At 43.8% G+C, this 14723-nt stretch overlaps 2 protein-coding genes across 7 annotated transcripts in view; both read right to left on the bottom strand.

Moving 5' to 3' along the window:
- Positions 1–14723, bottom strand: part of LOC127473546 (T-cell surface glycoprotein CD1b-3-like) — a 180453-nt gene that overhangs the window by 28318 nt on the left and 137412 nt on the right. The gene's annotated exons all lie outside the window — the stretch shown is intronic.
- Positions 1–14723, bottom strand: part of FGD3 (FYVE, RhoGEF and PH domain containing 3) — a 107513-nt gene that overhangs the window by 78275 nt on the left and 14515 nt on the right. Inside the window, exon 1 of one of the 5 annotated variants that reach the window (XM_051793238.1) lies at positions 3729–4241. The exons of 2 other annotated variants lie outside the window; for them this stretch is intronic. In XM_051793238.1, the coding sequence (XP_051649198.1) occupies positions 3729–3741 (13 nt within the window). In that variant the 5' untranslated portion in view covers positions 3742–4241. Of the gene's footprint in view, positions 1–924; positions 1650–2311; positions 2561–3728; positions 4242–14723 lie in introns of those variants that run through there. 2 more of the 5 variants (XM_051793236.1, XM_051793240.1) reach the window with 2 other exon arrangements.

Genomic DNA, 14723 nt, shown 5'->3' with positions numbered 1-14723 from the left:
CATTATGTACTTCAGATACATTTAGAAAAAAAGCTACATTTTCACCCCTCCCCAACCAAATAATGCAAAGAAGGAAAAAAAAATCCTGCCAGCTTGTCCCACATCACTCAAACGGCAACCTAATCCTTTGATCAGGCAGCACCCCCGATATATTTTAATCAATACCTTCCCTGCACTGTGAATCAGGTGCTCAGACAACACGGAAACAGGCATCGGCAGAAAATTCAAATTATTAATTTGTCCAGTCCATTTATCATACAAGACGAGGATGCTATTTGAAATGTTTCTGACCACGCTTGGACCAGCTTCAGAATATTTAAAAATAATTACTTACAACATCATTTCATTCCTTCCCATTTGCAGACACTGTTTGCAAAGCAATTGGTTTTCTTTTACCAAGTACTACCAGTTCCACATGTTTATCACAGAGAGCAGACGACCTCAGCCAGCTCAAACGGAATTAAAATCCTCTCAACATCGACACGCAAATGCCGCATAAATACGGGTTTTAAAAAGCGTAAAATCAATACAGCTCATTACGGAGCTGCCCGGAAACGCAGCGAACGCTCCACCACCACTAAATCAGAGCAAGCGCTGCCCACCACCGCCGAACATCCCCGCTCGCACGGCGGGAAAGGGCTGAGGCACACGCAGCGCAGTTGTGTAATAAGACACCATTTTCTGAAGGATACCTGAGAAAAGCATGAAGGGCTCCATGAGCCAGCGGCACTGGAGCAGAGCAGAGCAGAGGACAGCATCCACAGCATGCACAGCATGCACAGCATGCACAGCATCCACAGCATCCACGCTGACCGTGCCTCGCCAGCCCCGCCATCTGCCCCCGCCCGCTCCCCAGACACGGCATCCCCATCACCCCCAACCTCCCCGGCAGCAATCCCTGAAGCGAGGCTGTTTTGTCCTTACTAAGCAACGTAGGGACACCAGGTCACTTGAAGATTGCCCGTTCTGTCCCGCTGCAGGGGCCTCCCAAATCAAGAGTGCCCAGCGAAATCCAGGCTTTTCGGCCTCCCCCCCCTTTTTTTTGTCATATTCATTCAAAGCTGGAGGGATACACTCAGCCCTTGACAATGCCAGCTTGCATGATGAAAGAGCAAAAGTAGTTTTGAGGCTGCAGAATGCCTTTCCCGGGTTACCATGGAAATAAATGTGGGAAGGGGAGGGGGCTTCTCTGATGGCAACTGCTGCTGCTCGGTGGAGATTCTCTAAAGCCAGGCTGCGTGGGACTCTGCTCCAGGAGAACAAAGTGTGCTTTACTGTTACTACTCTAATTTCACCTGCACTTACTTTTCATTTTCACCAAATTTCACTGAGTTGAAACGCGTGAAACTTCCCCCAGATGTTGGGGGGACGCTGGTTGAAAGAATCACGGTGTAAGAGCCCTCCGAAGAGGAGCTGAAGAAACTTTATTTACATACTGGAATTCGCACAGATGGGAATCACTGCTCAATTGCAATTAAAACTTGGTTGACAAAGTGCAACCTGTTGCAAGGCTGACTAGTTTCAGGAAGGCTTCATAAGGAGCATCAGCCTGTTGTTAAAGCAATCCCAGTGCCTCGACAGAAGTGGCTGATATCTCCTACCCATGTGGGGCCAGGGGAGAACTGGTGGGAGAAATATCCTAAACCAGGTCCCCTCCTGACTTCTCTCTCACTGCAGCAACTTCTGCTCTAATCTGAGCCGACAAAATTATGAAAACACGTTTTTTACATCATCATCTCACAGCAGGAAGATGAAGTAATATTACAGTTACACACATGGAAAACACACTGCTGGTCCATGAGTGGAAAAACCCCAGAGGGAAGGTCCATCTCCCTGCAATGCAGAAAGCAAACAGCCCAACCCATACACTTCTACCTGTTTTCCTCCCCAGCAAAATACAATTTCTACATTTCTTTACTGGCCCACAAATCAAAAACTCTGATACAAATAAAACACAAGTCTGATCTTATGATGCCACAGTAAAAATTGGTTTTGCTGATCACAAGGAACCCAGATCACACAGAGGGATTCTCCTTGCTTTCCCAGGCTCCTCCAGGTGCCCTCACCATCACATCTTTATAACCACCCACAGAAAGTTTCACTCACAGCAAAATCTCAATTCCTACACAAACTCAAGGAAGAGCAGAATTAAATCTTCCAATGCAAAGACAGCAAAGCACCACAAAGCAGCAACTGCTACAAACAAGCACCGGGGAAGGGCTGAAAGGGCTTAAAAATCCCAACAGGCAGAAATCAGAGCAGCTCAATCCTGCTGCAGCCAAAAGCCACGGAGCAGCTCTGCAGGGCTCACCTGACCTGGTCTTACATGTTTCTGGCCACATCCCCTCACACCATGCCAGCTTTCCACTGTCCAGCTGGCAGCTGCCATCCTGATGCTTTTTTGGGAAAACAGGAAGGAAAAAGGAGAAAAGAAAATTATTCTGGAGCTCTTTATCCCTTTTCTCAACCTGTTCTGAAATGACCCTGAGGAGCAAGGAGGGACAGAGCACAATGCATAAACCCCACTTCCTCAGGAAACCAGATTAAAAGCCACACCATCAACTAGCAAGGAAGCTCAACAAGACCAGGAGAACTCACATGGGAGCAGCTCAGATGGATTATTCTTTTCTTGAAAAGGCAGCTGCCAGGGAGAGACAAAGGTAAACACTGAGGCAGAGCAGAAGGCCAAGAAATTTCAGGGAGAACATATATTGATTATCAAAAGTCAAAAAATACATTTATTTTTATATGTGTGCAAAAATCACACATATACATGCGTGGCTGGGAAGGGCAGCCAGGAGATTTCTTCAAAGCCTCCCTGGACAAACAAAAAAGCATCACTGATTTTAGACTTTCTAAAAGCTAAATAGCAATAGACTGACCAGCCAATATTCCTGTGATTACGTGGCTAAAACTCCTCCAGGAGAGGAATATACACAGGATACACATCATACCTCGTCTCCTAGTAACAAGGCAAGGTATCACATGTGCAGAGCTGAGGGGGAAAAACAGACTTCAGCCTTTCATTGCAAAATAATAAATGGAACAAACTGACAGGTGACTAGCTATTTCTTACTCTGTGATCCTCCTGTAATCTTCTTGAAGCTTTTTATCAGAACTGTGCACATGCAAAGAAATGAAGAGTTAATCCCGTGCTTGCTGGTATCTTTTTGATGACTGATAACCTCTCATTGGAAGAACAGAGATATAATTTAAAGAAAAAAAAAGAGGCCACTGTTAAGGATAAACTAACACTTCAAATCACGTACCCAGAAAACAGGGAACCTGTTATTTGTTTACCCTTTAATGCTGTGACAACTACATTAAGCTGCCAATGAAACAAAGGAGAGAAGTCAGCTTGCCCACCTGCAACACTGATATCTGATGCAGACACTTGCACTGCTGTATTTTCATACTATCAGTAGCTGCATGCACCAAAAATAAAAAAAAAACAAACCCAAACCCTCAGAAGATGCAATAAATCGCTCAAGGCACAAGCAAAAGAGCCTTGTTTTTTTGAATTGTGTAATAACTTTAAATAACCAATCAAAAAAAAAACAAACCTGCACCTGCTAATCTGTGTGAAAACTGCACAAGCACACCATGTTATCTGGTCCCCAAATAACACCAGTAAAGGTGGAATGGTACACTAGTCTTTGGAAATGGAGATTTATAGAGGAACCTGGTACATCTGGGGACACTCTGTGGTTTGCAATGTGTATTTTTACCATTTTCTCTCATGCAGAGCTGGCTGTGTGGACAGACAGAAAACTCAGGGTGCTTTTGTGAGCCACACAGGTTTTCCACATATTTCAACCTAAATCCAAGCCACCTGAAAAGGAAACCAGAGTGGTTTTTTAAAAGATGACTTTTCACAATTCTCCTTAAGTTATCAACATTTTAAGCCCCATATCTGCCAATGTCCAGCATTTCCTTCTCCTGTGGCAGCAGGAAAATTCCTCATATACACTGACAAGGCTTAAAGGCGCTACCCTACTGCTGCTTTAGAATGGTAGTTAAAAAAGTATTTCTCAATTGTCATTTCCTCCTGCATCTCTAATCACTGCAGAGGCATTGCACCTTTGAAACACAATCTTTTCAATCCACATAGTGTCTCCTTGGTGGCATTAAGCCAGCAAAGGGGGTTTTATCACTGTTCAGTTGCAAGAGAAACTTATGAGAACCAAGTAACTGTTGAGAAAATGGAAATAACTTTGCTGTCAGTCACCTCTGCTGCCAAAATACATTCCTTTCAGAGCTCAGCATCTTTGCTTTTTTAAGCTTAAACACACTAAACAGAAAAATTTGCCCTGGTCATACAAATTTCTGCAACTTATTTGATAATCTCCCCCTTAAGATCCTGCAGTAAAAAAAGAGAGGTTTAAATCACTGGTGTCAGAAGAAGATTAAACACCCAAATAACTTCATCTAGTTTAGCTGGGTAGTTTTTCTACTAAAACAAAATAAAATATTCCTCAATAAAGCCAAATGAATGGGTCTTTAGAGCTCTTTGATCCAGCCATTTCATACCACATTTCCAGTAGGTGTATAAATTTTACTGTACTAATAATAGGTTATTATTACTATTACCATCCCCAACAACAGACAGGCAGTGCTGACCATCCTTTAAGCACAAACACTTTGAGAGGCTCTCAGCCTCAGGCTGAGTGTCCCCAGAGAGCTCTGCTCTGGAACCACAGCAGGAGAAAATCCAGAACAGAGCTGGCATGCAGTGAGGAACAGAGGGGAGCACGAGGAGCTCGGGAAGTTCAATGCAATGACATCTGTCAGCAACAAATATGAAAGGTGTGAAGTGCCTTTTTCCCCACTCTCATTTTACCTCCACTGTCAGAAAATGCTTTGAAAGCAAGCAGAACGTATTTCTGTGAGGTCACTGATGGGAGCTTTGTAATTTCTTCTGAAACATTTAGAAAAGAGGAATAAAACTGGAAAGCTGAAACCATAAACTATGACATGCACATTTATTCACAGTTGACTTTGCAATTTCCAGTTTGGTTTTTATCAGGACGAAACCTCATGGTCTCATTTCCTCTGGTTTCCAGGGAACTTCATTATTAAAACACAGAGTTTTAAAATAGACCATGACTTCACCCAAAAAACAAAGATAGCCTTTGTGTGAGGGGAACCACAGTTGTGTGCTCTGAATGGTGCATAACACAGCACAGCTTTAGCAAGAGCATGAGCCAGGCCAATTCTTTTTAAATTTTTATATGTAATCCTTAATTTTTAATACATATATACATGGATCCATACATTACACATATACACGTATGTATATATGTACACCTTGACAATCACTCCCTTTAATAACTTCAAACTTACAAAGAGGCAGTTTGCTGTTGTTATAGTAATTGTTCATGGCTAATTTTATACATCATCTCTTTCAGAGCAGTAGGAATAAAAATGTACTCACAAATAACATATGAATGAACTATTTTCTTCCCAACACTCCTGTCACTGCTGCCACAGCAGACAGTGCACAGGGGCAGCACATTGTCCTTGGCTCTGGAACGTTCTGAAATGATCAGTGAGGAAAAGGAATCTCTGCTATTAGCTGGATATCTGTATACATATGATGTAGCTAACTGGCCATCTACATTTCTGTGGATCTCACATGTTTTTTGGAAGCTCTGGGATGTGGAGCAGCAGCGCCTGCTCTTGGTGAGAGCACTTTGACAGCAGCTTGTTGGAGTGGTGTCCAATTTTAATTTTATTATTCCTACAAAAGCACCCAACGATCCCAAAGGAAAGCAGGGCTCAGAGAGATAGGCACTGTACAAATACTTACTAAAAACAGGCTTTGTTCACAGTTCAAACAAAGTATGCTTGAAAATGAAAGAAAGGGGGGGGAGTAAAGTGTTGCCAAGGTTTCACAGCGGGAACAGAACTGTAGCAGGGACTCCTGTCCAGTCCTTCCCAGCTCCTGGGACAGGGCTAACCCCCCTCCAGCACCAGTTAGTGAGCTGGTAGCATCCCTTCAGACAAAAAGAAGCAAAGATGAGCCTTTGTTATCCCACTCCACAAAATACATAACTGAAGTGCAGGTGTTCTTGGTGCACACAACTCCTTGCTGGCACACAGGAGAGGCAGGGGAATTCTTGTGGGAATCCCCTGCTAGAACACTGGCAGAACATCACTGGTTGCATTAGTCACAGCCCAACACAAACAGAATATGCAATTCTGCAGGAAAAAAAGCAAAAGTGAAGGAGCACACAGAGACAGACACCGTGCAGAGAAGCTACTACCACAATAGCATTTCATGCAAGAAGTAATAAAAAGAACACAGTATTATCCCTTTTGGGTTCAGCTGCACTGAGCAGTAAGTGTACTTGCAAAGAAATCAGATTTAAATTGGTGCTTCCAAGCAAAACTTCAAGTCTTTCAAAGAACATGTTCCTCTTCATGCCACGCTGAAGCAGGGTCATCCCACTGCTGCCATACCAGGTTTAACAGCTGAAGAGCCTTGGACTCACTTTCACAACTCCATTAAAAATTGCTTTTAAAGGTATCCACTGGCACATAGAAAGAGGCAGGTGGGCTCATACAGAGATTTTTATCAAAGTAATATTATCCAGAACAGAAACCATATCTTTATAAGGATCTACGTGTAAATATGGGATGCCCTAAAAAAGGGCCAATTCCCATCCAAATCCCATAATACAGCAGTCTTGGCCAAAAAAATTGGAAGGTTTCATTGAATTAATGCCTATTTTTCATGACTAAAGGTGACAGAACCCTGCAATAGAATCATAGAATTGTTAAGGTTGGAAAAGACATCTAAGATCAAGTCCAAACCATCAACCCAGCACCTCTAAACCATGTCCTCAAAAGCTTTTACATTCAAGGCTTTATCCCAAGCTTTTGCAATTAGCTGTACGTACGTATGCTCTCATGAAAAACAAAGCAGAAGTCTTTTCTTTTACTTTTCCCCTTCAATTTATCCTTTGCTGTAAAGAGAAAGGTTATAATTCACTCAATTGCTCATTTCTCTACCAGGATTAAGAGGTAAAAATGCTGCAGTTTCCTTGCCAGGAACTAGCAGCAGCACACTTGCCTGGCACGGCAAATCTTGCTCCACACCAAGAGAAATGTTAAAACTGCATAGACACAAATTAAAAAAGAAAAATTAACAAAATCCTATTAATTTCCGTATTGCCTTGATCAAAAATCAGTGCCTGTACAAAGATCTGCAAAGTTAAAATCAAGTCAAGCCTGTAGTTTTTAAAGCCTTCATCCTGGATTCTGTAATGTGTTCAATCGTAATTAATTAGGCTTAATAATAATCTTATTATACAAAAGGTGTTTAAAAAGAAATGCCAAAAAAATCCCGAAGCATTTCATGAAGTAACATTTCCATTGACATGAAATAATATATCAATTACAGAAATTCAAACTCCTTCCAGCTGAGATTTCGCAAGTTTTTGCTGAAGGGACCCAGACAAAGAAATACAAATCAAGAGACTGAATTTTCTGATTTTTGCCAGCTGCTGTTCTGGGCACTGAGCACAACAATTCTCTGTGACTAGAGCCTGGTCTGAGCTGCTCTGGACACAGAACAAGCTCAAAACTTGCAGGAGAAGGATTTACTTTTGTCCTTTTATTTTTCAAATAGCCACAAAACTACATCCTGGCTGGAGGAACAAGGTTACAGGGTGCTTGTCTTGCACGAATTTGCCTGTTTTATGGCACCCAGGACTTCTGTTCTGAGTGTTGTTCTTTTAAGCACAGCCTCTCACACGGGTTTCAATGTTTGGCACAAGACAGTCCAAAGAGCTCTTTGTTGTAGTTTGCTGCCAAGAGGTTTGGATTTGGGCTGGTTATCGTTTGTTCTGTCCATACTAATGACATCCTTTAGACAAATATTTGGCAGTGCAGTCTTGGCTTAAAAAACCCACAACATTTTCTCAAGGAAGTACCTTTCCATATTATTAAATGAATATGAGAAAAAAAAAGAGGATGTCTGTATGGACAAGGTGGAAAACTACAGTACTGGTTACAAAACAAAGCAAAAGTTGGACCTGTTGGACTGGAGGCAAAAAAGCAGGGCACAAGTGAAGCTAGAAAAGGCAGAAGCCCCAAGTTTCCCCACAGTGAGAAAGTGTGTTTGTGCTGTAGAGTCAAACAAAGCACCCATGCCCTCGGGTTAATGCCAACAGCACTAAAGCAGAACTGCACAGAACCCCCTCGTGACTGGTGTCCTGCTCCTCTCTCCCTCAACCTGTAAAACGTGATTTTCCACACAGGTAATTTCAAGTTCACGTTCAGGGAAGTGCTTTGCTGCTCTTGGAATGCTGCAGCCTTCTGCCTGCCTTCAGGACCTGTTTGCATCCTCTTGAATCCAACAGAAAATAATTAAGTTATTTGCAACTTTTGCCCCTTTCAGTAGTACACCTTGAGAAGATTTTGAATGTTTTTTTTTTTTTTGGTAATGAAACAAGTTGATTTTAAGGAGAACGAGGGACTATCTGGACTCTTGCAGCAAACCTCAGAGAGCAGACAGAGCCCCAGGACTGCTGGGACTGGTCCCACAAAAACCCTACAGTGCAGCTCCTCCAGAGCCCCACAGACACCCAGGAACTGCATGTGAGGCAGCAATAATCTCCTGTCATTTATTAAGTTGAGCTTCAACAGATGTTTAAACAGGACTGAGGTTTATCATCAATAAATCTTGTCATGCTCGCTTAGCTTTGCCTCTAATTAGGGATGCATAAACTCCCCTCGTTTAATCTCAAACCTCTTTTGAATGCACAGTTTAAAAGCTCCATTTGTCTCAGAATTACTGCTTTGTGTTTTCAGTATAATTCTTTTATGGGGTTTTGAGACAAAACTGAAGAGGAACAAAGGAGTTGACCATGAACATTATCAGAAAAGGAGGGGGAGGGGGAAGAGTGAAAGTGAAAACTAAAGTATTTGAGGAACAGATGGAAAGGAAAGATGGAGAGCAGCAAGGAACATAACAAATGCATACCATGGCCTGTAAACTATTTCATCCCAGCTTGGCTTTTGTGCCATCAGATGTAGAATTCCTCTCTTAATGTATCACCCAGGTGTGAGACATGGGCTAAGTCAAAGAGAGGTGAGGATGTCTTTCTAGTCTGGGCACAAGATAAAAGACAAAGGGAAACTCAGATTTTAAACTCTAAAGGTACCAGCTATTGATTTCCAGTTTGTTAGCCCTCCAAACACAAAGTTTAATGTTCCTCCAGATGTTTTAACAGCTTTCCATGCTGCCTTTAGGACTGTCCACCTCTCATCTAAAGGAAGGTACCCTGACAGTCTCTCTTGTAGCACATCTTGAGCCATCCACAATTTTCCCAATGTTAAGAGAGATTTGAAACACAGGTGGACTTGCCAACAAATAAACTACAGTGTCACTGGCTGATCATGTCAGTGTTTTATCAGGGGAACTCTCTCACTATATCATTATAGATCTGTGAGATACACACACACATCTCTAAGCAGATGATTCCCAGGCAAGAAATATCACTCCCCTTTATTCCTGTTCTGCAGATTTTTCTGCCTATTACTTGTCACCCAGAGTAGTAGGTTATATTGCATTACCATAGACACAGTAAACTAGATTTATCAGGTTGTGGAGTTCTTTTAATAATTTCTACTAAAAATAAAACAAGCAAAAACACTAGCATTGAATTTGAGATTTCAGAATTTTCCCATAACAGTCTAGTTTCTTCAGACTTTACTGCTCATCAGAAAAGGTCGTTTCAAAGAGCAAGACACAGCACTAAGTGCCTGGTGGGTCTGCAGAGACCTCCATGGGTGCTGCCACCACCCCCTTGCCTGCACCTTGCACGCTGAGTTTTGGGGAATTACGTCAGGTGCCACGTTTTGGTATTTCCCAACCATTCAAAAAACACAGCACTTTAGCTATAGGCTCAGCAGAGAGTAAAGAAAAAGGCATGAAGAGAGCAAAAGCTGCAACAATTAAGTTATTTATCAGGAGGTGGATTATTTCACATAAAATTACGCCTTTTACTCACAGACCAGCCACCAACCCTTTTCACACATCTATAAACCTCCTAAATACCACACAGTTTGAACTAGAACAGTTAAACACAACCTATCTCTAGTTCCTGCTCTCTAATTAGGAGTTGCTTCTGAGGATCAACAGCAGTAAGAAACTGGTGCAGGTGCACAAAGGTGTTGCTGAAGTGGGTCCAGGTACAGGCACGGACCTGAGGAGGTCTGTGCCTCCACCATCTGAGCCCCGTTTCTCTCATCACTTGTGAGCCTCCTGGTGCTCACTCCAAGTTTGGTATCTGATGGTCTGAGTCCAGGTTAATAAAAATATCACCCAGAACCCTTTGCAACATATTATTTTGCTGCCTTGAGAAGTATTGCTACAGCAAAAATTTCTGGCTCTTTTGTCTCCTCTGCTCACCAAAACACATACAGAAGATGTGTGCTAACACTGAATATTTACCCTCTACCTCATCACACCACGGCTGTACAGGGAGTTCAGCTCCACACTGAGACAAAACAGAATCACCTTCACTTGGCTTTCCATCATGGATGGGGGTGTGTTCAAGAAAACACTTTGCTTTGACAAATCTGTGTCCAAACCATTTACATATTTGTAATTGCAGTCAATATTGTGGTAAAACCTGCGAAGGCACCGGGGCTCCACCACACAAATGGATCACAAACCCACGCCCCTTCTGGGGAATTTAACAGGGTAAGAACACACCCTTCTGAGAGGTCTCTGCTCTCACCACTAACCTCTCATTCAACAGCAATACAGAATCATGGACAGGACCTCGAAGCTCATCTTGTTCCAACCCTCTGTCACACCTTCCACGAGACCAGATTGCTCCAACCTGGCCTTGGACACTTCCAGGGATGGGGAGTATCATTTCTAACATCAGAGTTGTGAGAATGACTGTGATTTAACCTGTTGCACAGTTTTGCTCAAAGCCTTTAGAAAAAAAGTCTTCCCTCATTTAGTTTTTGCTTATGGGACATGTGAAAAACCCAAGTCTATAAACATTTCCCATACACGCCCCTTCAATTTTACAAGTACAATATGAAAACATTTTGGAAACAAGGTGTTCTGAATTTTTTTCTGAATCAACACCAGAATAGAGATTTTTTTCATGCAGGACCACTCATCTTTTTATCCTTAAGCATCAAGTGTCATCTGGTGGATTGACAGAGAACTGCACCGAAGAACCTCTCAGGGCAAATTTCACTAGGGAAGGAGAAATAAACAAAGTAGAGACAATATTTACCTACAGCCTCAGAGATGCAAACAATCGAAGCACAAACCTCTTTCAGACGCAGGTGTTTAGAAGAGGATCAGCCATAAGACTCTCATCTCACAACACATCCAGGGATTTGATGGACTTACCTCACTGAAATTTGGGAAACACAAGCTTTTTATGACTTTCTGTCCAAAAGCTACAAGAAAGCATTATGAAAGCTACTAAAAAGCTGTATGTCTCCAGCAAAGACATCAAAAACCCTCAGTCAATTTTTATCTTTTTTTCTGTTAATTTAATCTGAGATCTATAAGTAATTTCCCGAATCTGGAAATGAAGCTTTAAAGGAAAAGTCATCCTGGGTGACATGTCAAGCTGTTTTCCCTGATGAAGAAAATGATAACAAAATAATCAGATGCCTTAATCAAGGCCAGTAAAAACACACCAAAGCTTTAAATAAAAGAGCAAATGTTTAACTAGAAACCAAACTTCCTATTTCTCACTGTGCATTTGCAACACACATTCCATGCTCCTCTCTCAACCAACATTAATCAGCTCTGACATCATGATTTTAAAGAACACACATCTCTTTTCTTATCACTAAAGAGAAGTAAGAGACCGAGACAAGAAGAGAGGTTACAACAAACTCCTAACAAAGCTGCAGAGAAAATAAAAATTAAATAAATAAAAGAGAAGACTTTGCCAGCATCACAGGAAGAAGATTAATTTCTATCAGTTTTAATGCTTCAATTCTAAAAGTAACTCCCCCTCCAAAAATGTATTCCTTTAAAGACATTAATTTTGGAATACATTATTTAGCAATCTTAATAAGTAAACCATGGGGCACATACCTTTGGGAAACACTCCAGTTTTTTAGGAAGAAGAGTGTTAATCAACTTACAAAGTAGAAAAATCATCAGCATCTTCCTGGTCTGTCAAGTGATTTCATCCCTTATTGTGAAGGGTCATGGCCACTGATGGCACTAAAGTGAGTTTTAGCTGTTTGAAACCACAGCAAAAGCCAATTGCCAGAGAAGGCAGCTCAGCCCCCACAGCATGGCTCTGTTTGTTAGGTCCTAGAGTGGTTTTGGCTGGAAGGGACCTCACGGATCACCCCATTTCAGTGAGATGTTCCCGATGGGGACAGCGAGACCTTCCACTAGCCCAGGGTGCTCCAAGCCTTGTCCAGCCTGGCCTTGAACACTCCCAGGGATGGGGCAGCCACAGCTTCTCTGGGCAACCTGTGCCAGGGCCTTACCACCTTCACAGCCAAGAATTCCTTCCCAATATCCCATCTAACCCTGACCTCTGGCAGTGGGAAGCCATTCCCCATTGTCCTGTCCCTCCAGGCCCTTGTCCAAAGTCCCTCTCCAGCTCTCTTGGAGCCCCTTTAGACCCTGGAAGGGGCTCTGAGGTCTCCCCAGAATCTTCTCTTCTCTAGGCTGAACTGTCTCAGCCTGTCTCCAGAGCAGAGGTGCCCCAGTCAGTAAGGTCACAGAACTGCAGGTGTGTGCACACTCTTCACTCCTCTTGTTTATCCCCATGCTGTGTTCATTTGCATAGAGGAATTTAAACTGGCCCCCAGTGAAGTCAATGTACTGGCTGGAGTGGCTGCAATTCCTTTGTGCTGTCCTTCAGGTGCTCTCCCACTGACCTGTGATCCCTCTGCAGGCTCTGGGCTTCTCTTGCTGGTACTGGCATCAAACCAGTAGAAGTGGGATGGACTGATGTTCCCCTGCCTTAGTTCAAAGCTCTCTTCACCAGCTTGGCAAGACTATGAGCAAAGATGCTCTTCCCCTTCCCTGACAGCTGGACCCCACCTGCCCCCAGCAGACCAGGTTTCCAAAGCAAGGCCCATGGTCTAAGCAGCTGAACCCCTGGCTGGAAGGGAACCAGTCCCATGACCATTTGTTGAATCGCCAGATTCAAATGGTCCTTTCAAACCTCTTGCCTTTGACTGGGAGGAATGATGAAAAAGCTACCTGTGCTTCAGAGTCCCCTACCACCACTCCCAGGGCTCTGCAATCCTTCTGGATACTCCTCAGACTGCTCCTGGCTATGTCAGTGGTGCCCACATGGAATGTCAGCAGAGACTAACAGTCAGTGACATGGGGAGTAGACAGGACTGCCTCACTCAGCTCCAGCATCTCTCCTCATGGATGGGTCTTTCCTCTCCAGTCTGCAGAGTGGTAAAGTGGTTCTGCAAGGGCCCCTCAGGCTCTGGGGGAAGGCTCTTCCTCCTGCAGGTCCTTGCTGTTGAAGCTGCCATCCTTCTGCATTATTGCCCTGGTGCGTTCTGGGGGGGGCAGATTTTGGCTGTTTGGCTGAGAGCTGCATGTCCATTGAAAACTGCACTTGAAACCAGCTGCTGAACCTTGGCCTCCCTAGTGTTACACTACCTCCTCAGAGCCTCCTGCAGCTCAGCCACCTGCTGCAGGTCGTTCTCCACCTGGACACACTCTTTGCAGGCATCTCTGCTGCCCATTCCTGCCTGAGGAGGAGGGTCCACACTGCCTGCAGCCTGAGGTCCACACCACATCCTGTCCCTTCAAAGCTCCCTCCGTGAGGAGGCATCAGCCACAGTTGGGGTAGGTGGTGCAGATCCTCCCACTGCAGCCTCTGCTCTCAGAGGAGTGCCCCCCATCCTGCCCTGAGGGCTAAGCAGGATGGTGCTCAGCCCATGCAGGCAGTCACACACGGGGGCCCCGTGGCTGCACTGTGTGTCAGTCAGACTGAGCCATTCTGGGTTATGAAGTCAGACTCCATCAACTCTGTCATTAATCCAAAGGCAACTTGATGAGCAAAGTACCCCTTAAAGATACAGAATCAATTTGCTGTCTTCCCTGTGTGAGATCAAAGGTGTGGACAGAGAAGAGTGGCCAAGACTCAGTTTGAGCCCTGGGGCATGGCCCTACCAAGTGGCTGTCCAAGCCCACTGAGCAGGCTTTCCAGGGGCTGACAGTGGATGTGTCACCATCCCTGTTTTAGCTCTGACCAGAGAGCTCTCATAAAGCTGCATCCCAGCTCGCCTCACGCTACTGGGTTTTGGTTTGTAGCTCAGCACAGTCCTGAAGCATGACCTGTGCTCCCTTCAGAGGAAATGCAACGAGGAGAGGCATTGAGGGAGTGCACCAAGCTCACAACAGCAGCTGACAGGCATGTGGTCTGCAGTGCCTTCCTAGAGCTGACCTCATGGAAAAGCCCTTCAGACACACCCTGGGCAGATGGTGGTCCTCAGCACCACCTTCCTTCCATAGATCCACTTCTATAGGCTGCAGCTATTGCTGATGTAGACAAAGCCAACATAAGCTATTTTCCCTTTCTTTGGTATTTTTAACCTCCAAGTAAATGTTTTAGCTAAGCAAAACCTACTGCTAAACATTAAAACTAAGGATACATCCTAACCAGGACAATACCAACTAGAACTGCTTCCCACTCCTGAATCAGAAACAAAATTACGCCGAGAACTGCTTATATTCCTCCCTT

The sequence above is a fragment of the Manacus candei genome, unplaced genomic scaffold (genome assembly GCF_025592945.1).
Source record: "Manacus candei isolate 608988 ecotype Guabito, Panama unplaced genomic scaffold, ASM2559294v1 h1tg000036l, whole genome shotgun sequence".
NCBI lineage: Eukaryota > Metazoa > Chordata > Aves > Passeriformes > Pipridae > Manacus > Manacus candei.
This window is presented reverse-complemented; position numbering and strand designations above follow the sequence as displayed.